The sequence below is a fragment of the Festucalex cinctus genome, chromosome 15 (genome assembly GCF_051991245.1).
Source record: "Festucalex cinctus isolate MCC-2025b chromosome 15, RoL_Fcin_1.0, whole genome shotgun sequence".
NCBI classification, from domain to species: Eukaryota; Metazoa; Chordata; class Actinopteri; order Syngnathiformes; family Syngnathidae; genus Festucalex; species Festucalex cinctus.
The window spans coordinates 18,833,097-18,856,071 of NC_135425.1; the positions used below are offsets into that span (position 1 = coordinate 18,833,097).

Consider the following 22,975-nt stretch of genomic DNA (forward strand, 5'->3'; position numbering starts at 1 on the left):
ACAATTCAACCAAGATCCCTTATAATACATTTTGATGAACACTGACAGAAGCAATAATGTGGAAAAACAGCAGAGAATTACTGGACATAATCATTTGACAAAGCATTTGCAATTTGTACCAAGAATGGAGAAACTGTTTTTTTATGCGCACAAGTGACACCATGATGTAAGAATTGGAAAAGCAGTTTTGAGAAATTCAATTCTGATTTGAGAAATGTTTCAAAGTGACAGAAATGCGACTGATGTAACTACCCAACAATACAAATAATCTGATGCAACAAAATACACTGACAAATAATCTACAGTACACTAACTGACATGTTCACATTGCGTGAGTTAACGTGAGTCAACCTTAAACGATACGAGAGGGAGATCTGTTATAACCTAGGTGCAATCCAACCTTTGATGTTTAAAAAAGAAAAACTCAACCAGTCATCATGAGTGGCGTGTAACTGCACGAACCTCTTTCCTATTCCAGCCAATCAGCGGCGATCTCGTCATAGCGTCACAAAACTGTGCTGTGTGCAAATCATCAGCGGCCAGCGTGCCAAAAGCAACCAATCGGCGCCTTCCAACGCGCAGCCTCTTGGCCAATCGCTGGCCTCCACGATTGGGAAGCGGTGACGGATTATATAGGGGCATCGCTCAATTCATTTAGTATCACATCAACTTGACAAGAATTCAGACACAATTTCAACTCACAACGAGCGATATCTATTGACGACGTTCCAAGATAACCCCAAATCCTTCAAATAAGGTATGTCCGCCTGTTTATTTGAGCAATTACTATTTATTACAAGCTACTTCATGTCTAATTTATTCCAAATCAAATACAGTTACCTCTAAAGACAACGTTACACGTGTACTGTAATATCCTAAATAACTGTTGTGTCAAGTTGCAGTTTGGTGTAACTGTTTTTTTCTATTTTGATTCGGTTTTGACACTTTAAAACCTAGCAATGTTTTTTATGTGAAAATACCCATTTTCAGTCTGCCGGACAAGCTAACCGCTTAGCTAGCTACCGGCCTAGAGGGGAAAAAAAATAGAATGGGTGGCTATGGCAGTGAAAATGTTTTAAAACGCAACACATTTCACATTCTGGGAACTTTTAAGTCGATTTTGAGATTCCCGTCGCACCATTCGAACCTTTTAGTGCGGCAAGAGGCTAACGTACTTGAACAACTTGGCAGACAAGGGCTTACGTCATTATTAACAAAGGCACCGTTTTTTTTTTTCCTCCCTTACAGCTTAGTTCATTCTCAAGGCGTTTGAGCAATAATAGACAACCCAAAATGAAGCTTCTGTGGCTGTTAGCGGCGCTGTCCTGTGCCCTGTGCGCCGTGTATACTGACGACGATGACAAGAGGGAGAATGTAGGCACTGTCATCGGTATCGACCTGGGGACCACCTACTCATGGTAAGATGGATGCTTTTAAATGAATTATTAAAAATAAATACAATACTAATATTGAAAGTTCCCTCCCCCATTTTCAGTGTCGGCGTCTTCAAGAATGGCCGTGTCGAGATCATCGCCAACGACCAGGGCAACCGCATCACTCCATCCTATGTGGCCTTCACCAGTGAGGGCGAGCGTCTGATCGGTGATGCCGCAAAGAACCAATTGACCTCCAACCCCGAGAATACGGTGTTTGACGCCAAGAGGTTGATTGGTCGCGCATGGGCCGACTCCTCCGTGCAGCAAGACATCAAGTACCTGCCCTTCCAGGTATTGTGATATAATTGATACATACTAAACAGAAATGCAATAATTGAGTAAATGTACTTATTACCATAAAATACTTATTAATATTGGTGTATACCTTTTTTTCTTTCATTGGCTAAATAAGTAAATTTTACGGTCCTCTTCAGGTGAATGACAAGAAGAGTAAGCCTCACATCCAGGTCGACATCGGTGGTGGTCAGATGAAGACATTTGCCCCCGAGGAGATCTCTGCCATGGTTCTGACCAAGATGAAGGAGACAGCCGAGGCTTATCTGGGCAAGAAGGTTCGTTAAAAGTGACAGATGAATTGCAACACTCATGAGAGACAATGTTGTAACAAAAGCTCTACCTCAGGTCACTCACGCCGTGGTCACTGTTCCTGCCTACTTCAATGATGCCCAACGCCAAGCCACTAAAGATGCTGGCACCATTGCCGGGCTCAATGTGATGAGAATCATCAATGAGCCGTAAGTATTTTGTTGACATATGATCTCCTTGCCATTTTGTTTTACTGTTTTGTGCTTAAATATGGCATCCTTCCTTGCAGAACTGCGGCTGCCATTGCTTACGGCCTGGACAAGAAGGATGGCGAGAAGAACATCTTGGTGTTCGACCTGGGCGGCGGCACCTTCGACGTCTCCCTGCTGACCATCGACAACGGCGTTTTTGAGGTGGTGGCCACCAATGGCGACACCCACCTGGGAGGCGAGGACTTCGACCAGCGCGTGATGGAGCACTTCATCAAGCTGTACAAGAAGAAGACGGGCAAGGACGTGCGCAACGACAACCGCGCCGTACAGAAGCTACGTCGTGAGGTGGAGAAAGCCAAGCGCGCGCTGTCTGCCCAGCACCAGGCCCGCATCGAGATCGAGTCCTTCTTTGAGGGCGAGGACTTCTCCGAGACGCTCACCCGTGCCAAGTTTGAGGAGCTCAACATGGTAAGTTCCTTTACCTATTTAGGAGTGATCATGATCTGACAAGCTTTTAATAAAACATACTGTGTTGTCCAGGATTTGTTCCGGTCCACCATGAAGCCTGTGCAAAAGGTGCTGGAAGACTCGGACCTGAAGAAGTCCGACATTGACGAGATCGTCCTGGTTGGCGGCTCCACACGTATCCCCAAAATCCAGCAGCTGGTGAAGGAGTTCTTCAACGGCAAAGAGCCCTCAAGAGGCATCAACCCCGACGAAGCCGTCGCCTATGGTGCCGCCGTACAGGCTGGCGTGCTCTCTGGAGAGGAGGACACCGGTAAACTGGCGCCCGATGCATTGATATGTTTACAAACGCACTTTTTTTTTATTTTATTTTTTTTTATGAAATTAAACTAATTGTTGTTTATCTTCTTTCAGGTGATGTGGTTCTGCTGGACGTGTGCCCGCTTACTCTTGGTATTGAGACTGTGGGAGGAGTCATGACAAAGCTGATCCCCAGGAACACTGTGGTGCCCACCAAGAAGTCTCAGATCTTCTCCACGGCCTCTGACAACCAGCCGACTGTCACCATCAAGGTCTATGAAGGTAAAGGCATCCCGCAAAATAGCCTTAAGGGCATACTTGACTCATTGAGCCATTTTCAACAGTAAGAAGTTAATATTTTGTCTGGAATTAATTTGATAACTTCACAATTTTTCATGTATAGTTAAAACACATTTTTACACTTGCTGTCAACTTAAGATGACATCACCTGTGCTGACGAAGTAGATGACAACCAATTATGGTTCACCTGTTTTTGGGGGGGGGGGGGGTTGGTCAGCAAACTGAACCATGATTGGTCGTTACCTATTTCCTCAGCACAGGTGATGTCATAAGTGGACAGCAAGTTGAAAAATTGTTTTTAAAGGTATTAAAATTAAGTTTATCAAATTCATTGTGAGCTAAATATGAACTTTTTACTGCTGAAAATGGGTCAAGTATTCCCTTAAAGGGGAAGTCAACATATTCTGGTTAATATGAGTTAAGCAGGTTTTTATCATCTCAGGGTGCGGCCATTTTGCCACTTGCCGCGTGAAAATGACATCACAGTTGCTCTGGTCTGGGGTAACAACCAATCGCAGCTCAGCTTCAGAAAACAGGTGAGCTGTGATTGGTCGTTGCTTGAGCCCTGAGCAACTGTGATGTCATCTTCAGTTGACAGCAAGTGGCAAAATGGGTGCCACCAGAGATGTATTAAAAACAACTGGATTTTGCTTAATAACTCATATTCCACAAATGTAATATTAATCAGAATGTCATGTTTAGACTAGTGAGGTCACAACAGGTTGTCCCCCCCCGTTTTTTTTTAATTAGCATATGCTACATCCAAAGTTCGAAACATCTCAATTGTGCTATTCTCTTTTTCAGGTGAGCGTCCCCTGACTAAGGACAACCACCTGCTGGGCACCTTCGACCTGACGGGCATCCCTCCCGCCCCACGCGGCGTCCCCCAGATCGAAGTGACCTTCGAGATCGACGTCAACGGCATCCTTCGCGTCACGGCCGAGGACAAAGGCACGGGCAACAAGAACAAGATCACAATCACCAACGACCAGAACCGGCTGACGCCCGAGGACATTGAGCGCATGGTGAACGACGCCGAGCGCTTCGCCGACGAGGACAAGAAGTTGAAGGAGCGCATCGACGCCCGCAACGAGCTGGAGAGCTACGCCTACTCGCTGAAGAACCAGATCGGTGACAAGGAGAAGCTTGGCGGCAAGCTGTCCGACGAAGACAAAGAGACCATCGAGAAGGCCGTGGAGGAGAAAATAGAGTGGATGGAATCGCACCAGGAGGCCGATCTAGAAGACTTCCAGGCCAAGAAGAAGGAGCTGGAGGAGGTGGTGCAGCCCATCATCAGCAAGCTCTATGGAAGTGCGGGTGACGTGCCACCAGAGGGCGCTGAAGACAAGGATGAGTTGTAAGTGGGCTCCACTCTCAAAATGTTGCTGTACATATTGGACTGATGGGACTTGTTGTAAGAGGGAGGGGCGGCCATATTGAATCTTCCGAAAGACTTTGAAGCGAGTTTCAGCTCGTTAGGTGTTCTCTTCGCTGACGGGCGGAGATTTGACAGCCTGGATTCTCAAGGCTCACTGCTGCTGTTCTCAGGCAGTTATGATGGGGATCACGTAGTAGTAGCAGTAAGGGGGTGGGGGGAGGGAGGGAATAGGTTGCTGTTCATTGATAGGCTGCCTAATGGCTCCTCAAGGCTAAAAGTTATTTATTGAATCTGGTTGTTGTATTTCTGGAAAGACATTGAAATAAATGTTTGATACAAAATAAGTTGCTTCCACTTTTTATTTACTCTTAAGTTCATGTATGCGGCACTGTGGCTGCAATGAATGTGAAATATTGAATTAATAATTGCGTGAGTATATTCTACTCGGTCTAATGCACACTCCCCGAGTGCAAGGTTAATCTTTTCAAAATTAACACAGTTTGATGTTAAATATTAAAATATTTTTTGAGGGAGGGGAAAAAAAGGTGGAATTGAACAGGTAAATTCCAGCTCATTAAAGGGATACTTGACTCATTGAGCCATTTACAGCAGTAAGATGTTTTGTCTGTAGGGGAATGTGATTTATTTCTCATGAAAAATACATTTCAAAACTTTTGCTGCTTGCTATCCGCTGAAGATAACATCACCTGTGCTGAGGAAATAGGTTAATGACCAATCATGGCTCAGTTTGACCAAACCCTGAAAACGGTTTATTTCCTCAGCACAGTTGATGTCATCTTAGTCAACAGCAAGTGGAAAATGTTTTTAAAGGTGTTAATTGTTCATAAAAATGAATTTATCAAATTAATTCTGGACCAAAAAATGAACTTTTTAGTGTTGAAAATGGTTAATTAGTCTTTAAAATACTCTTGGTCCTACATAAAGCACACATCTGCCATCATTCTAATGATTCTGAGATCCAAATGTTATTTAGAACTTCATAAAATCTGGTTTGGTTCCCTTCCCTCCAACTTGACTATTTAAGAGACATTTCATGGAGATGATCTCGTGTGCATGTAGGTGACCAAGTTGGCCATTAGGTGTCACCAGTTTCCGTTCACAACCTATTAAGTCGAAGTGCTCATTAATATGTAAATAAACGTCGACCGATAGTTTTTGACTGTCGCTATGAATTCGCCACTTTGTGTGCTTATTTTGAACGATTAGAACAGTTTTTTGTTTTTTTTTGTTTTTTTTTGTAACATTTGGTTATACTTGGAAGATCAATAACGTGAGTAAAGTATGTAAATAGTAGGATTTCATCACGACACTGTACAGTATGTCCCAGGTCCAGCTGAGTTAAAATAGCCCCTCAATCAAAACATGATGCTGCCATTGTCACTACCAAATCTGACTTTGGGTAGTGTTCTTTTGGTGATGTTTGTGCCTAAATAGTTTTTGGAATGTAGACCAAAAAGGTCAACCTCAGTTTCACTGGACAATATAACACCTCATGTGCTTCAGGACTATTCATGTTTGGGTGCTTCAGATTTTCACAATAATTGTAATGCTAAAAATTGGTAAACATGGTCGCTACTTCAGCTTTAGATTGTAATTTGTTGTGCAAATATTACTATGTTTTTGGATCTGGGCAAACCACCAATTTTCATATGCAAGGGCTTTATGCTCTAATATTGATTCTCATATCAAAATATCGATACTTTCCTAAGTCATTTGCAGTATATTAATATATTAACACACCGTTAACAGGCAGGCTGGCTGTTGGATCCTTAAGGCTAAATGTTATTTAGTGAATAATGGTTGTGGTACTTCTGGAAAGAGACATTGAAATAAATGCTTGATAGTGATACACAACTTGCTTTCGCTCTTTATTTCATCTACTGGCCATCATGTCACCACGGTTACGGCACAGTCGCTGTGTATGACGCCTTGTGTGTCCATCCCACCAAATACAAAAGCCAAGTGTATTCTCTCTGCTGGAGCGGAATCCAGCGCATCACCGCCATCGCCCACAGTTTTTACCGTCCATGGTAGCAAACACATGCAGTGGTCCAGACGGTTTGGGGGCAAATCCCCTTCAAATTTCATTCGGGTCCATGATTTTGTTTCTGCAAAAAAAGCCAAATGTTTTGAATTAAAATAAGTTGTGTTGAACAGTTCACAATGTTAAGGAATTGTACCTATGTTGAATGTGTACATGGCATTGCTGGCGCCATCTGCCATCAGCCCACCAAGGATGTAGATATTGTTGCCCAGCGCCATGGCCGAATGTGCTGCCACGCCAGGTGGAATGTCTCCTTCGGGGTGCAACAACTCCCACGTCATATTACCTTTAAAATGCACACATTGCACATACGTAAATACATCATTTTGATATCCAGTGTAGAAAAAAAAAGGTGAGTTACTGTGTTTCCGCCAACATTCACTTGACATCTTACTTGGATCAAAAGTGTACATATCATCCAAGAGATCATCGTTCGCCATGCCGCCATGAATGTAGATCTTTGAGCCTGCCGCCACTATAACGTGCCCGTGTCTGGCTGGCGGCTGTGCGCCTTGCGTTTCTGGCTGTGTCCAGGTGGAGGACACTGGGAAGACAACAATAATGCTAACACATAAATAACATCTTAGTGGTGATGTGTGTACTACAAACGAGTCAACCCAATACTCACCGGTATCGAAGATGTGAAGTTTGTGGTCCGAGACAGGCGATGCTCCTGCTTCTCCACCAGAAAACACGTATAATGAGCCAGCCAGACAAGCTGAGTTGGTGTGATATGTCCTTGGACTTGGGGGCTCGCCTGTTATTGGGACATCCTCCCAGTGGGCTTTGCTTTCTGTAGATCACAACAGTAGGTTACATTTCCATTGCACTACCAAAGACAGCATTTTTTTTTTTTGTACCTGCTACTTTTATTTTTTGAATGCAGTTGCGGTTGCCACTGTGCTCCGCACCCCCAAACACCCACATGCTCTGTGGTGGGCTTCCGGGCATTAGTGTGCAGTGCTCGTATCGAGCCTTCAGACCCTCCCAAGGCAATGCATCCCATTCAAGATACTCTAGAAGTGTCAGAGAGGATAATATTTGCAGCAAGTTAGAAAATAACATAAAATGCAATGATAAATGCAAAAAAAAAAAAAAAAAACAGTATTGAGGAAAATAAAGGCAATATGATTGGATTCTGGTAGGTGCTACTTGTATGATCTTTTGGCAATGCCATTACTTCACAACTCTGTGCTTATAGTGTAAAACAGCCAATTGTTAAATTGTTTAATGTGTAATGTTGAGTGAATCACAATTATCAATCTGGCTTGTGAGGTTATAGAAAACATATAAAAGCAATGTCTAAATGTTTTGTTTCCAATTAAATCTCGTTTTGGAAGTACCGTTTGTGTTGTTATTTTATTCGAGTCTGTGTAAATTGCTAAAATCCGTACTCAGATTTAAGGCGTGTGTATGCGAGAAGCTGCCACCAGGATTTGCTCCACCAACTATCAGGATCCTTCCGCTGCCACCATCCCCAGGTAAGTAGGTGCAGGTGTGTCCCACGCTCATACCCGGAGACCTCCCGCTCGGTATCAAGGAATACCTGAAAGCGCAGCAAGGCTGGAAAAACAAGGTTTGCCATTTTTTATACATCGAGACTCTCATTTGCTTACCATACTCCTTGTTTGGGCTTCTCTTGAGCTTCAAGCACCGGGAGAAGCTCCATGTCTTTAGATGGAACTAAGGAAGAAATCAAAAAGCTGTGCTATATCGTAAAGCCAACTTTCTTCTCACTGAATAATCGAGAAAGATATTTCCTGCAAATTGTGACATGTTGCGTTGCTATGAGCTAAATTTTGAAACGTGAGAGATTGTGCGCGTGTGACGTTGGTGAACCAATCGTATCGCTTCTGCTGGGATCTCACACAATGTCGGTATAAAGCTTACCGGTAGTTAGTGTGTCTTGTTGGTAAAATATAATCGACTATGACAAAATTGTGTTATTAAAGATTTTTATTTGACAGTATTGATGACAATATAATGAGTGAAGCACTTTTAACTGCTTGCCAACATCTTTCTCTTAGAACATCTCTGACACTTCATTTTGTTTTAACAGTACTTCCGCCTAGAACAGTTATGGTGCGTTCGATGTTCAACTGGGCAAATAAGAATCTCAAGATTTCTACGCAAAAACACGCAATAAACCCAGCTAAAATGCCCTACTTAAACGACTTCTAAAACCCTACATTGTTGCATTACCCATCAAAGGTAAGTGTAAATAACGTGTTACGTCTTAAAGCATAATTTACCCACACGTTAGAAAAAAATCAGCTTTTACCTGTTGCTAATTCATATTTGATCTTGATCTGGTTGCTGTTGGTCGGGTGCTAAAGGTTGAAGGCGCTGCAAGGCATGTGTGACGTGACATACATTGCCCGCTTGGGCAAATACAACCGCGAGAATGTACTGTTTGTGGAGTTCTTTGTACTGTTTGTGGAGTTCTTTGTACTGTTTGTGGAGTTCTTTCTGTTATATGACGTTTAACGATACGTACGTGAAGGGGATCTTGTGTTAGACCACGCCCACGTCAACGTTTACTTCCGATACGTCTGATATTTCGTTGCTCCCAGCACATTTAGTTACAGTTTGTGTTTATTCATAAATCAAAAAACTTATAAGGTTCATATTTCTTACATGTTTAACTAATAAACCCTAACGTTTCTCTGAACAGTGTGCCTGGTTTATACAATGTAGAATTGGAATGCATGTTGCACTTCGGCATTTACCCGGTAGGTGGTGTGATTGTCTTGGCAATAGCCTGGTTTATTGAGGACCAGGAATTCCATCTTTACTTTCCATTGTTGAAATCCCCCTTTTGAGCATCACTTCCTGTTTTCCTGTTCACCCTTCACCGTGCTATATTTGCAAGATCAGCACATGTTCTGCTCTTACTCTATGTGTTTATTTTTGGGCTCACTGTGAGTAAACGATGCACGGGAAGGTTGTTCAACGGATCTTACCCTGTTTCCTGTCAAGGAAGTGCAGTAAAATTGTCCTTTTGTTTGCCCTTCATTCCAACTGATAAGGACCCGAATGACCATGGGGGATTTTTGTGGTGGAAAAAGGAAGATGATTTTATTTTAATGATCCAGAGGGAAGGACTAGACTAGAAGGGGGAAAAAAAGAGATGATTGCAGATTTGAGTTTTGTCAGCAAGAATAGCATCCCTAGGTTGTTTTTTGAAATTGGAGTGGGTGGATGGATTAGCAAAATGGGTATAAATACGGCAAGTTCATCTGTGGGTTACTTGTACACTGTTGCCAGGCGGCATGTCAAAATAATACATGGTGGCTTTGTCTGCAATTGAGTCACATTTGAACCCGGAGGTGTGTAAAATCGTGCCGTGATTAATCTGGATTACAACAATGCAACCTAATCACCATTTTAGCTTCAATACAGACACAAGTACACACACCGATGACTTAATCTGTGCATTAAAAACATGTTTTTGTCTTTTAATTTGTCTGCATTGTACTGTTTGTTGTCTGTTTCTCGCGGTGTTTTAGGGACGTGGAAAATTTACACACACACTGGTGGCAGCCAGCATCAAATTTCTCTGAGTCTTGTTTGCAGCGGAATTCTCTCTGTGATGTCTTTCAGAGTTTACCTGCGGAAACCGTCCGGAACTTTCTCCAAAGCGCCATCCTTCCTGCTCAGAACTCATGGTGAGTACTCGCGCGTGTGTATGTTTTTGGTCATTTTGTCTCAATAGTGTTGTCTTTTTCATTAAAAACCATAATGGGGACCTGTGAGAGCAGCGTCACGGGCCATTCACCAAGCGCATCCTTCGGTGTGCTAATGAGACGGCCCATTGCATCATTTATGGAGGGTATTATCCGCACCTGCACTGTTTACCCAAATAGCAAAACCTCATCTATTATCCAGTGTTTGCCTGTTGCCACTATTCAATATAGATAGGGTCTTAAAGGGGCGCGGCCGTTTTTTATTTATTTTTTTATTTCTTAGGATGTTTTGACTATGGCTGACTTTATGTTTGAGAAGATTAAAAAAAACATTTGAGTGTCAAAATTTCAGGGTTAGGCCCTACATGAGATTGCCGTCGCCACCCGTACATTAACGGTTGTTTGTCTGCTCCCAGTTTCTCCTAAATGTATTTGCATACTTCTTTGCAATCTTCTGCATGAGCTCCAGCTATTCCTGCTTCTACCATGTCAAAGACTGTGCACCTTCCTGTGCAAACTTTACAGGGGATGAAATGAGCCCCTTTTATTGGCCAGTAAGCAAGCTGTGTTCACTCCCACATTGGCGCAAACACCCTTTTCTAACTGCACCAGTCTACGAAAATACCAAATGAAGGAAAACTCCACCTATGCACACAGTTAGACCGTGCTGTATGTCCTATATGCTATTTGCGCTGGGTACAAAAAATAAGACCATAGTGTTACATTAAATCTCTAGAGTGTTAGATAACGCCACTTTCACACCTTTACTAACCTCACTTTGAGGCGAGTCAGCACTATTATTATTACTATTATTATTATTATTATTATGAGTTTCATGTTCTCCCCATGCCTGTGTGTGTTTTCTCCCACATTCCGAAAAACATGCATGGTAGTTTAATTGAAGTGTCTAAATTGTCTCGAGGTGAATCAGTGAACCAGAGAAAGACCTAATTTTTGACGCATTGAAAATAACGGAACACAAGGTGAGGACACGCGGTTCGTTAAAAGGAGAACAAAGAGCAGCACCATAGTGCCTCCCTTCTATTCCGGTTTGGACCCAATGCGCTGAAATAAATTGTACGAAGTCCTTTACACTGAACTTCCCCAAATTACGTTAGTTCTCACAGGAATCCTTCTTCATGCTCCTGTCTGCTGGAAAGGCATTTTTTGTTTTTTTGTTTTTTGTTACCACATAAAGGCTGTCAGTGCCCGCTTGGCCTGGCATTATTGGATACCGGTGGGGCGCTTTCCTTTCAGATGTAAATGTGACAAATAAGCAGCAAAGCCAAATTAAAAGACAAGGTGGAGCAAGAGGGGAAGAGGCACTCCTCTTCCTCTTTTTTGATGTAAATCGTTCATCCCATTTCCGATGGGGTCTCTGTGTGGGGGACACAGGGGGCTTTGATGACGTGAGCTGCTTCTCCTTTAAGTTATACACATATAGTTGGTCATTATGTATTCAGTTTATCTCAATGTATTTGATTGGTAATCTCAATTGAATATTAATATTTCTATAGCAACATGAAGCAAAATGTAGTGTTCTGAGGTCACATTGCAAAGTTCAGCAGAAGTTGGCTTTCTAGTTTTTCCATGATTCAGCTAGTCTACACCAAAAAACTATGTAAAAAAAATACTTGGTTTGCGTTACCACATAATTGTTAAACAATATTTATTATTGTAAATCCTCGTGTGAGTGGTCAATACATTAACTACAAGAAAAATGACAAAAAGATCAGAAAAGCTAACAGTTAGCCTAGCTTCTCATGCTACTATTACCCTATCTTTTTTGTTTGTTTGTTTTTTTCTGGCAATTTGGATGCTCTATGACACTATGCTGCCTCTTACAGGTCTGCTTTGGTACTACATTGGACATTTTGTTATTTGTCAGTGGAGATTCTGAATATACATGTGACTGTGTTGGTCATCTTGATCACACCACACACTATAAAACTGTTAAAAACAGACATTTTCTCATCATGCGCGGGGTCATTTGCATCAAAAAGGTTGCCCACTTAAATGAAAATAGGTCCAGCTACTTTCTCCCTTTTGAACCCGTCATCAACTAATGAGAATAAAACCGTCTGCTTTGCCACGTAGCCATTTTGCTTGGCCGCTGATTCGCGCTGCCGCTAACACTCTTTGAGGCAACTTCATAGTCGCCTTTGTGTGGAACAAGTTCAGATGTACCAGGAAGACATTTTAAAACGGTGTTCCCGCCTTGTTCTTCCCCATCCCCGCGTGCCAAGCTCAGTGTGGGAACGACAAACATCTCCCGTACCCACCGTGCGAGCGGGGGCCCGAGGTGGCGGCGACGTTATCAGTGCGTGGCCGCGCTCTTTGGAGCGGGATAAATTTAGACGAGAGGCACGAAGCCAATGTTAGCGGTGTGCCATGTCGACATGGTTGTTAACAGTACGGAGAAACCAGCATAAGGAGGGCGAGACGTGTAACTAACTGGGAGGACACGAGACAAGACAGATGACTGACATTCAAACACAAGCAACATTCATTTATAGCTGACAATCTTCACACTCTCTTCTTCTTCTGCAGGTCAGCTGAAGCTGTCAATCATCCAGGAACAGGAAGTTCTTGCTGTAAGTGGTGAGTCCTGAGGGGGGGGAAAAAAAAGTGAATAAAATATGAAATGTCTTCATGGTCTATATACTGTTCAGTGTTCACCCATTAGCCACAAAATTAGGTACGTCAGCAGTATTGAATACAAAAGTGAAACAAGGTCATAACTGCATTTTTATTACCTTTTTATTAGCTTTATGAGAGGTACAAAATGTAGTGGAGCCTGTAATGTCCAACATAAACTGTTTTTCCCCCACAGGAAATAGAAAAATAATAAAACTCTAAAAAATGTATTAAGTATACAGACAATATTTAATTAAATTTATTAAGTGTCATTAAAACAGAATGTAAGTATAAAGTATGATAGACTATATTATATTGTATGTATGTAAAATACCACCTTTTCAGACCAATACCAGGATAAGCAGCACTCGGTCTCCAATCCTGATACCGCTAGCATATACTGTAAAATTCTACAACAAAACCCCCAAAACAATGACAGTTAATTTTAAAGAAATACCTATATGATATGGCATGTTTCCTTTTAAAATTTAATGAAATTAATTTCTTATTCTTCTAATTTCAATTTTTTGTCCCTTATTGTAAAACGGCCATAATTTCTATTGGCAGTTTTGGAGGCACGCGGTATGTTGCACGAGCACCAAGCGTCATGTGACTCCTATGTAAAGGTATGATACACATCTCTGCTTTTGGTGTCATTGTTTTTGTAGCTGCTATTTCAAAACATAATATATAAATAAAAGCAGAATGTGATGATTTGAACATCATTTTCAACATTCATCAGTTTGAACATTAAATCTTGTAGTGTAATCAAGTTGATATAGGTTGAAAAGTATTTACAAATCATAGTATTCTGTTTTAGTTACTAAGACGTAAGTCTCACAACAACACGACGTCCCAACTTGATTGGAATTGGGGTTTGTTTTTCCTTCTGGGATTGCATTCTACTCATTCCTAATATTTCTTTAACGACAAAAAAAAGAAGCTAGCCCCTTACAGTTCTGGAACACTGCAGGATGATGTGTCATCACATGTGGGGAGCACATTTTTGATTCTTGGCTCATTATCAACATTGCATGGGTGTCAAAATTAGATTTAAGGGCCTATAATTTACTTGCTTTTTATGACCGTTTTTTTCTTTTTTCTCTTAAAAATTGTTTTTAGAATTGAATAGTGAGTTCTTGAGGGTTCAGTATCCTGACCCACGGACCATAGGTTCCACATTCCATATCGAATCACATACAGTGGATGCATTAGAAGTCATAAAAATCATTAATTCAATTTCCATAAAAAAAAAAGTCAAAAATCATGCATGTTAGGTTAATTGAAAACTAAAGTAAGTGTGTGAATTTTAGATCATTGACTGAAGTTTATTTATTTTTTTGCATGTACAGTAATTTGCCACTTACTATAATGTGACTTGAATTATCAGGTGGGCATGTTTCCAGAAAGCGAGCCCAAAGAGAGGCAGAAGACGGCAACGGTCCCTCAGTGTAACAATCATGTCTTTCTACACACCTTTTACTTGTAAGGACTCATTGCCGACAATCTACTCGTATAGAACTTTTCACCACGCTGACATGCCTTTATTTATTTATTTGTTTATTTATTTACTTTAATTACAGTGTGATATGTGACAAGGACCTTCACAAGCGACTGCTATTCACAGTGTGGAACTCTGACTGCGCTTCCAGGTATCGGTCAATGCTAAAAAAAAAAAAAAAAAAAAAAAAAAGGGGTTTAATGTATTTTTTGCTTATCGGAGCAGCCGAATGTGACTTTTTTTTTTTTTTTTTTTTTTTTTTTTTTTTTTTTTAATGTTTTAAAATGTATTTATTTAGTTGTTATTTTTACATTTTCTAAATATTTTTTTCTTTTCTTTTTTCTTTACTTCTTTACTTCTTTACTTTTTTCTTTTCTTATTTATTTATTTTTTTAAATAAAATTAATGTTGCCATTTACTCTCCCCTCTCTGCCTCATCAATGGAACAGGGTCAGTGCTGGGCAAAGAAGACTTGGCTTATACACTTAAATATTTTTATTTTTTATTTTTTAGCAGAATACTATTGAGATTGACTTTTTAAAACAAAAAAATCAAAATGCCATTGACGTCAAACTCAATGCCAAAACTACCCCCGTCAGCCCACAAACGAGAATGATCTTCAAATAACTGAACGCACAAGTTCAAATTTATGAATGCCGTACGATGTCTGGGAATGTTCGTACACACGCTTTACGCACACGTGTGTGTGTGTGTGTGTATGTGCACTTGATAAATGAGGTCCCTGGTTTGGACCGTTTCTAGGGCACAGATTAAGAGCGATTTATTTACTCATCTTTGCGAAGCAATTAAGCCCTATTTACATCAAAAGTCTGCTGCTATTTATTCGGATAAGACATTCAAATAAAAATGTTCTGATAAGGCGAATTTAGTACACAATGTCTCCATATTTTTGGCTACTCGAAATATCTTCCGCCAATGCCCTTTCCTTTGAGCAAGCAGAATATGTCCTGCTTGAATGCTATAGAAAAAAGGTTGAATAGGTGCAATTTCATTCATCCAAGGATAACACGCATTACAACACCACATTTAAAAAAAAAAAAAAAAAAAGAGAAAAAAAAACTTTGTTGTATTTGTCTCCCGAATGCATGGCCTCTTTTGATTGAACCCAATGGCACCGAGGTTGAAGTAATCCAAGGAAAGGACAAGATTCGTTTTTATGATCATCATCATCCGTAATTTTCTTGTGAAAGGCTTAAAAGCAGAGCAGAACCTTGTGTCAGTGAAAAGAACCCTTTTACCCAGACCACAGTATAGCTCCCTCATTGATCAGTGTGTTTTTAATGCTGTTCATGTGTTTTTCTTTGAACAGGATGAATGCGCTGGTGGGCTGTATGAGCTTCGGCGTGCGCTCTCTCATACAACAGCACAAGGTGAGCTCGCCCGATACCACTACGCGGAGATTCTCTTCACACTTTCTGTGCGTGCGTGTTTGGGTCATGCACGCGTGTCTGGGAGGGAGAGAGGATGGAGTGTGTCTCCACCAGAACATAAATGGAACATTTGAGTGCAATGTGAATAAATGACAGTGGCCTGAATGGTAGAGAGCAAACACTTTGGGGCTACCCGTATTGATGCCAGCTGAGACACCGTGGAAGTCGGGGCACACACGCAGACACACCCACACGCTTAAGATGATGAAAATGACGTGAAAATTCAAGTTTTACTTCTTTCTGTCCCCCTTTCATGTCTTTTTTTATTTTTTATTTTTTTATTTTTTTATTTTTTTATTTTTTGTTTTATTTATTTATTTTTTTATAAAGAGTGATTGAATTGAAAGTATCATTCAGATACAAGTAACTCAACTTGGGATTTTTTTTAATTTTATTTTATTTTTACATCATTTTATTTATTTATTTATTTATTTTTGCTTTTACTGAAGCTAATTAATGCAGAAAAAAATGAATTTTGAATCGCTACTGCCACCTGTGGCCGGAGAATGAAACTGCATTTCCCCCTTTTCACTATACAACGCGCATCCGCAGACAGAGGGCGGAAAATTCAAACCCAATTCCAGTCTGCAAACTATTGGCCACAGGCTTGCAGGGGTTCACATTATGAATAGTTATGGTGTTAATCTATTAATTAAAAAAAAAAAAAAAAAAGTTTATTTCAGTCATAAACAGTCAAATAAAAAGATGTTTTGGGCAAATTGTTAAAAAGTGCATCTTTATAAACAACAATTTGAAATGTAAATGTGGCATTGAAATCAACTTTGCAACAGGAAGCAGCGGAAAATTCAAACCCAATTCCAGTCTGCAAACTATTGGCCACAGGCTTGCAGGGGTTCACATTATGAATAGTTATGGTGTTAATCTATGAATTAAAAAAAAAAAAAAAAAAGTTTCTTTCAGTCATAAACAGTCAAATAAAAAGATGTTTTGGGCAAATTGTTGAAAAGTGCATCTTTATAAACAACAATTTGAAATGTAAATGTGGCATTGAAATCAACTTTGCAACAGGAAGCAGTTTGGACAGGCTTCATGTTGAGTGCCACTCTCAGTTGAGCTTTACAGTCATAATTTGTACATAAAAATCAAATAGAATTGCACTGTTAATTTTAAACAACCCCATAGCCTTGCCTTTCGTAAAGTCCATTTAGCTTAACGCTAAACGCCATAGACGGGCTAATGAGTAGCATCGATGTTGCATTGTTAAAGCCGTTTAAGCAACGGATATTTAATTTAATACTGGTATTTAATACTCTATGCAAAACATAACTAATGTTACTGCAGCACACTCAAGAGTTGTGGCTGTCTTCATGTACATTTCTGTATTCTACTCTGTACTATACTGCCCCCAGGTGGCCAAGGTGTGCACACCAAAAGGAGCAGCACAAAGTCTTTGTTTACATTTTTGTCCTTGATGCATGTTTTTATACAGTAAAAGATTATAGCTAGCTGTTTTATGTTAAAAAAAACAAACATGTTACAATAATGGATTATTGGATTTTCCATTCATTTCAATGTGGAAAGTTGATATTTGATGCATTTGTTTTGAGCTACGAGCTTGGTCATGGAACAAATGAAAGTCATATATCAAGGCACCACTGTACATAAAACTAATATCCTGAGCAGCAGGAGTCCTCTAATATTTGCCCTCATTAATATTGAACTGTTCTCATATGTTAATGAGGGAGCAGCTTTGACTCACAAGGTGATGTGTCACTTTGTCCCTTTTGCCTTACAGAACTTGGTGCTCGGCTTGCCGGGCTTATTATTATTCCTTAAACATGATTCTCACACTTCTTTTCATATTCTCTCATTTAGTTTCTTTTTCCACTTTTGAGCCTTTTACGCATTTTATTTTTTGGTAAGCATTTAAGGAATAATATCGTAGAATAGTGTAAATCCCTTCCTGACTCTTGATCAGCGCATCCTCCCCTCCCCCACTTTGCTGTGTCCCACTGCCTGCAGAAATCTGTCCACTTGGATAAGATGCTTTTAAAGGAGAGATTATTGTTACTGTCCACAGCATGACATTGTTTAGTACAATAAGACGGGGCTTGCGCTTGTTTGGATGTGTGTGCGTGTGTCAGTGTCAAATGACGTATGCGCTTATGACGCCAATGTCCTTATTTTTGCATGAGTGTCCGCATCATTCACATTACAAATCAAACGCCTGCTTCCTTCAGCCCGGCATAGCTTTATGTAACACGCACGCACACACGCATGCACCATCTGGCTCACAAGGCAAAAGTGCAGAAGGTGGGTGGGGGTGTCATCAGCTGCTGGAATAAACTAAAGGACTGAAGTGAATAGTGACTAAATGTGGCCCTTGGAGGAACATTGGGAGTTGAAATCTGTGTGTGTTTTCCTGTACATGTTTAACACATTCACTGCCAGCCCAGCAAAAATGCATTGCATCATTTGACGTCTTTTTCCGTCAAAGGCAGTGAATGAGTTAAGCTTGATGCTGACACGAGCATTTTCAACATTCGCCGCTCTAGGAGGTCCGTGGATGGTACTACCTGCTTGGGGAGGAAGTTGGCGTGAGGAAGCATCTTCGAGTGCCCGGGCAGCAAAACTCACATGACGCCGGTAAGAATTTTTTATAACTGAACTATACAGCACTGTGCAAAATAAATAAAATAAAATAAAAAGTCTTCTACTACCATTAGCGCTTCACAAATTTAATTTAAAAATTGAAATTGTAAATTTGAAATCCCGAAATCTATACAAATAAGGCATTTTTAAAAATCTTTACTAAATAAATATTTGTATGAAAAGACTTTTGAATGAAAAACAGGTGTGACAAATCACATGGTTCTACTGCCTTCTCGTGAAGTGTTAAAGGTGACTTTAAAGTGGGGGTGGGGTGTGGGGCGATTAAATACTGTAACTGCAGTATTTTTCTCAATTCACAAAATTAACTAAAAACAAACCAAAAAAACAAACATTAAAAAACAAAAAAACATTGAACATCTGGTTCTTCAGTTACCGATATCGGTTATTTATAAATGGTAACATGGCATATATGAAATTGAAACGCACACATTTGCGGAGCTAAATGTGTAAATAAAGAATTATGCCTTACATTTCTTGAATTGAAGGCTAACAAACAAGGTAGGGGTCAAAGTCAAAATTGACTAAATTCCAACCATCCGCCTTGTTCAGCTTAAACATTCTTAGCTAGCTAGTCCAGCTAGCACACGAGCTGGACTTAAAACTTTCTAACCTGGATATTGGTAGACTTTTCAATTGTCCAGTCTTGACACTCAATGAGTGAAAGTGACGCGAATTTTTCACTGGCCTGTCAAACCCTGTGTCCAGTCCAGAGCTACTCTGGCTAACATTGTGCATTACCTATACAAGAAGAGTGGAACAGAATCACTCAAAGGAGAGAATTTGGCGACTCATGTGGAGTATGCGTTATGATGTAAAGCCCTGGTTTGGGGCTGAGGTAGCCCAACCAAAATGAGTCTGTCTGTTAATAGGCTGAAAAGTGTTCTATAGTTGTTGTTGTTGATGATGAGAGTTTAGACTTGCCTGCTAAAGCTGCTGCTGCCGTGACTCGACCTGATAAGCGGTAGTGAATGGATAGATGGATTGTTGAAAGCATGTGACACCTGGGAACTGTTTTAAATTGTGATATAAACTAAATGGTTATAGATATTAACTCGTTCACTCCCAGTCATTTTCACTGAAGCAGCCCACTTCACTCCCGACTGATTTTGCAAGGCCCACAGAATACTGTGCTTTATTGCTATAAAAACATGGAACCTACCAAAAGAAAGATTAGTCTCTTTTTTTTTTTTTCATCAGGGAAATAAAAGTATATTTCTATTTGTTTTCGTTTTGTAGTGATTAGCATTAGAATATAGCTTAGTTTCATCATTATTTACAAATCTGTTTAAAACAGTGGGGAAAAAGAGCTTGTTGCAACATGGCCCTGGTTGATCTCATATAGTCTGCTGCCACCTGCTGGCTGTTTTTGTAATAACTACCATTGCTTCAAGCATTGTCTTCAGTTCAAAGGCTGCATCAAAGACTTCTGTATGCTCTACCATAAAAAACAAACATAAAAAACGTATAAATACGTCTTTGGGACAATGGCAATATTTAAAAGAGAGCGTATTTATACATTTTTTGGGTGCAAATAAGTTATGTCTTCCCAAGGGAAATTAAATAAAATGTACAACATCTCCTTTAACATTTATACCAATATGAATAATAAAAATTCCATTGCACGGTACAAAAAGTCATATTTGCTGACTTCCTCTTTTATCAAGGTCACATTCTAGGGATAAATATTTGCCACGCACGTGTCACATACTGCACAAATGACTTCCAAGCTTGTATGTGTGACAGGCTTGTGGCTTCTTTGGATGGGAGGTGTTTAAGCGAGGGATTACACGGGGAAGAAAGCGAGGGTTTGGGAGAGTGACAACAGAGAGAGAGAGTGGGTGGGGTGGGGAGGGAGGGGTTTCTGGACCCAAGCCCGCCGCCGTGTCGTGCTCGCCATAGAGCGACACGGAGCCGTGCTGCTCTGCTCCAGCTGCTGGTGTGGATCTCCCCTTCTCACTGCGTACACCTTTCGTGCGTGTGCTGTCCTAGGCGTGCGCGTGCATGTGTGTGAGGCTCCACAGTGACGGCAGCCTATTGTAGGTGAGTACTGTTTGCGTTACCTTCTCGAAACAGCAGAAGTAAAGTTGCAAAGTGTTTTTAGACTCCTCCTCATGCTACTCCATCATCCACCATTGTGCATCTTTGATTACTTGGCATCGTTTTCCCAATTTCAGAACCCTGCCCAAGACCACCACCACCACCCTGTGTCCCTTTTTAAGGAGCTTAGTTTACCTGCACAATATGATGATATCCAATAGCTATAATAATCCAATAATAAACAATGTTTATTATTGTGGTAGTGCCTAATATTTGGACTCATTTCACATCGTCGAAGATGACCCACATGTATCCCACCCCAGCATGCCCCCTTTTTATATGACAATTGTCTTTATAAAGACAGAATATAATTGTTCTTGTACTGGATCCCATCACATGTTGCAGAATACGGCCCGACCTGGGCCCCTTTTCTCTTTCATGGTTTTTGCCTGAACTAGGCTCCTCTACATCTCATGCAACTTTAAAACAAGTTTTCCTCTGGGTGGAAGTGCAGGATGGGATGAGGTAGCAGCAGCAGCCGACCATAGCAAGGCTTGTTCAAGGGTTAGTTGAACTTCGACATGCTTTGCCATTTTCAATAATGCAGGTCGGGGTATCGAGCAGTAGAGGAAGTTGAATTTCGTTGAATAGAAGCACATCTGGCTTCATACTGTGATCATCTCATGCAGTGGTAATACTTGCCCCACTACTGTCTCATCAGATTCATATGCCAGCGTGTCTCTCTCTCTCTCTCTCTCTTGGGGGGGGGGGGGTACATACTCATGTGCACTTGAATGTTGCCAGGCCAGCTGGCAGAATGTAGGCCATGGCTCTACTGCACAATGACGTGCACAAACATGGAAATGATCAAAAGCCCATTTAGTACAATACAACTGTGCGTGTGCCCTCCTGGTGCATCTTTGGGATCATGTTTCCGGTTAGTCGTCAGTCTGTTGCGTGATTGTGACAGTGTTTAGAGAAAAGCTAGCATGTGGCAATCCACCTCCCATAATGTTTATTACAGTGATGGTTTAGAATCTAAACAGTTTATCAGCTGGATGGAATTCCAGAGTGTGATGGGACCGGTGCAGTAACTACAGTCTATGCACTGGGCTATAAGAACACAAATGATCACATTGTTATATATAAACAGCAAATTAATGAATAACTAGTTTTGAAATTAGAAGGCCAGTAAAAATATTTGGTTCAAATACTGCTTTATTTATTATTAAGAGGGGATTGGAAACAAAATTAATGCTTGCAATATCTCAATATTTTTAAAAGTGAAGTCAATTTGCAATTTTAATTTCAATTCAGTACACATAATATGCTTTCACGGTCACATAAAATGAAGTGGCGGGCCAGATCTGGCCCCCGGGCCTTGAGTTTGAGATCTGTGATCAAAGCTGACCAGAGCGTACAATTTTTGATTGTGTTACAGGTGCAAGTTTTCCGTTTTGACCCAAAACTATAAATGTTATTTAATAATAATAATAATAATAATAATAATAATCAGTGCAAAATAACCCACCAAGTAATTAGCTTATTGCGTGACACTTATTGAAAGCTGATTTCTTAAAAAAAAACAAAAAAACTGTTCAATTAAAAAAAAAATGTAAAAAAAATATTATTAAAATATTTAAATGAAATCAAAATAACCCCCCAAATATTAGTTTATTGAGTGACACTTATTGAAAGCTGTTTTCTTAAAAAACTGTTTAATAAAAAAAAAATGTAAAAATTATTATGATTAAAATATTTAAATAAAATCAAAATAACCCCCAAATAATTATCTTGAGTAACAGTTATTGAAAGCTGTTTTCTTCAAAAAAGTATAATGTATTGTATATTGCATAATAAAAATAATGTGAAAATTATTATTTTTAAAATATTAAAATAAAATCATTAAAATAAATATTACAAATATTTATAAAACATCACATTATATATTATATTATTATTACACATTATATATTTTATTATTATTATTATTATTATTATTATTATTAAAACTACTAGCACAATTAAAAGGTAAACAAAGTGACATACTTTTTTTCAGTTAGCAGATCATTTCTGGTTTCAGGAAGATGATGTCAGCTTCGTATGATTTTTGACTCAAACTAACAGCATTAAATCCTGAATCAAAAATGCGGAGAGCAGAAGTAGAATCAGGCTGAGAATAGGTGGACAGAACTGTCCCATTTGCATATTTGCAGGTGGCGGGGGCAGCTGTTCAGTGGTGATTACAAGCTGATTTGTCAGAATCAGAATTTTTGTATGAATTTGACACATTTAAATAGGTTTATCCTCCCTTCTACACAGTTTCA

The 22,975-nt window shown here is 40.1% G+C and overlaps 3 protein-coding genes across 11 annotated transcripts in view; 2 read left to right on the forward strand and 1 right to left on the reverse strand.

Annotated features, from left to right (window-relative positions):
- The first annotated feature begins 588 nt into the window (after positions 1–588).
- Positions 589–4,981, forward strand: hspa5 (heat shock protein 5). Its single transcript, XM_077497034.1, has 9 exons — positions 589–757; positions 1,249–1,418; positions 1,496–1,727; positions 1,871–2,008; positions 2,079–2,191; positions 2,272–2,662; positions 2,735–2,972; positions 3,074–3,241; positions 4,064–4,981. The coding sequence occupies exons 2-9, from the start codon at positions 1,294–1,296 to the stop codon at positions 4,618–4,620; spliced, it is 1,962 nt and encodes a 653-aa protein (XP_077353160.1). The 5' UTR covers positions 589–757; positions 1,249–1,293; the 3' UTR covers positions 4,621–4,981.
- Positions 4,982–6,499: 1,518 nt separating this feature from the next.
- On the reverse strand, positions 6,500–9,151 carry rabepk (Rab9 effector protein with kelch motifs). 2 transcript variants are annotated; one of them, XM_077497036.1, is made up of 8 exons: positions 8,984–9,151; positions 8,319–8,385; positions 8,097–8,248; positions 7,563–7,718; positions 7,331–7,495; positions 7,097–7,246; positions 6,839–6,988; positions 6,500–6,766 (listed from the first exon to the last, which is right to left on the reverse strand). In XM_077497036.1, the coding sequence occupies exons 2-8, from the start codon at positions 8,369–8,371 to the stop codon at positions 6,546–6,548; spliced, it is 1,047 nt and encodes a 348-aa protein (XP_077353162.1). In that variant the 5' UTR covers positions 8,372–8,385; positions 8,984–9,151; the 3' UTR covers positions 6,500–6,545. The 2 variants fall into 2 exon arrangements, with proteins under 2 accessions (XP_077353162.1, XP_077353163.1); XM_077497037.1 differs by lacking the exon at positions 8,984–9,151 and having other exon boundaries at positions 8,319–8,872.
- rgs3a (regulator of G protein signaling 3a) overlaps positions 8,116–22,975 on the forward strand; it is a 132,979-nt gene continuing 118,119 nt past the window's right edge. The window contains exons 1-8 of one of the 8 annotated variants that reach the window (XM_077497021.1): positions 8,116–8,278; positions 10,306–10,370; positions 12,939–12,989; positions 13,593–13,651; positions 14,416–14,510; positions 14,609–14,677; positions 15,857–15,917; positions 18,494–18,584. In XM_077497021.1, coding sequence (XP_077353147.1) covers positions 13,610–13,651; positions 14,416–14,510; positions 14,609–14,677; positions 15,857–15,917; positions 18,494–18,584 — 358 coding nt within the window. In that variant the 5' untranslated portion in view covers positions 8,116–8,278; positions 10,306–10,370; positions 12,939–12,989; positions 13,593–13,609. Of the gene's footprint in view, positions 8,279–8,581; positions 8,914–9,310; positions 9,435–10,279; positions 10,371–12,938; positions 12,990–13,592; positions 13,652–14,415; positions 14,511–14,608; positions 14,678–15,856; positions 15,918–18,493; positions 18,585–20,486; positions 20,652–22,975 lie in introns of those variants that run through there. The other 7 variants (XM_077497023.1, XM_077497022.1, XM_077497026.1 and 4 more) reach the window with 7 other exon arrangements.

What these genes read in the sequence shown, in the direction of transcription:
- hspa5 (XM_077497034.1), top strand. Translation starts at nt 1,294, where the DNA reads ATGAAGCTTCTGTGGCTGTTAGCGGCGCTGTCCTGTGCCCTGTGCGCC. An exon ending in AGGCTTATCTGGGCAAGAAG is followed by an intron (nt 2,009 to 2,078) that starts GTTCGTTAAAAG and finishes GCTCTACCTCAG; the next exon opens with GTCACTCACGCCGTGGTCAC. An exon ending in CACCATCAAGGTCTATGAAG is followed by an intron (nt 3,242 to 4,063) that starts GTAAAGGCATCC and finishes TCTCTTTTTCAG; the next exon opens with GTGAGCGTCCCCTGACTAAG.
- rabepk (XM_077497036.1), bottom strand. Translation starts at nt 8,371, where the DNA reads ATGGAGCTTCTCCCGGTGCTTGAAGCTCAAGAGAAGCCCAAACAAGGA. An exon ending in AAGCCCAAACAAGGAGTATG is followed by an intron (nt 8,249 to 8,318) that starts GTAAGCAAATGA and finishes CTGCGCTTTCAG; the next exon opens with GTATTCCTTGATACCGAGCG. An exon ending in ACTTCACATCTTCGATACCG is followed by an intron (nt 7,247 to 7,330) that starts GTGAGTATTGGG and finishes TTGTCTTCCCAG; the next exon opens with TGTCCTCCACCTGGACACAG.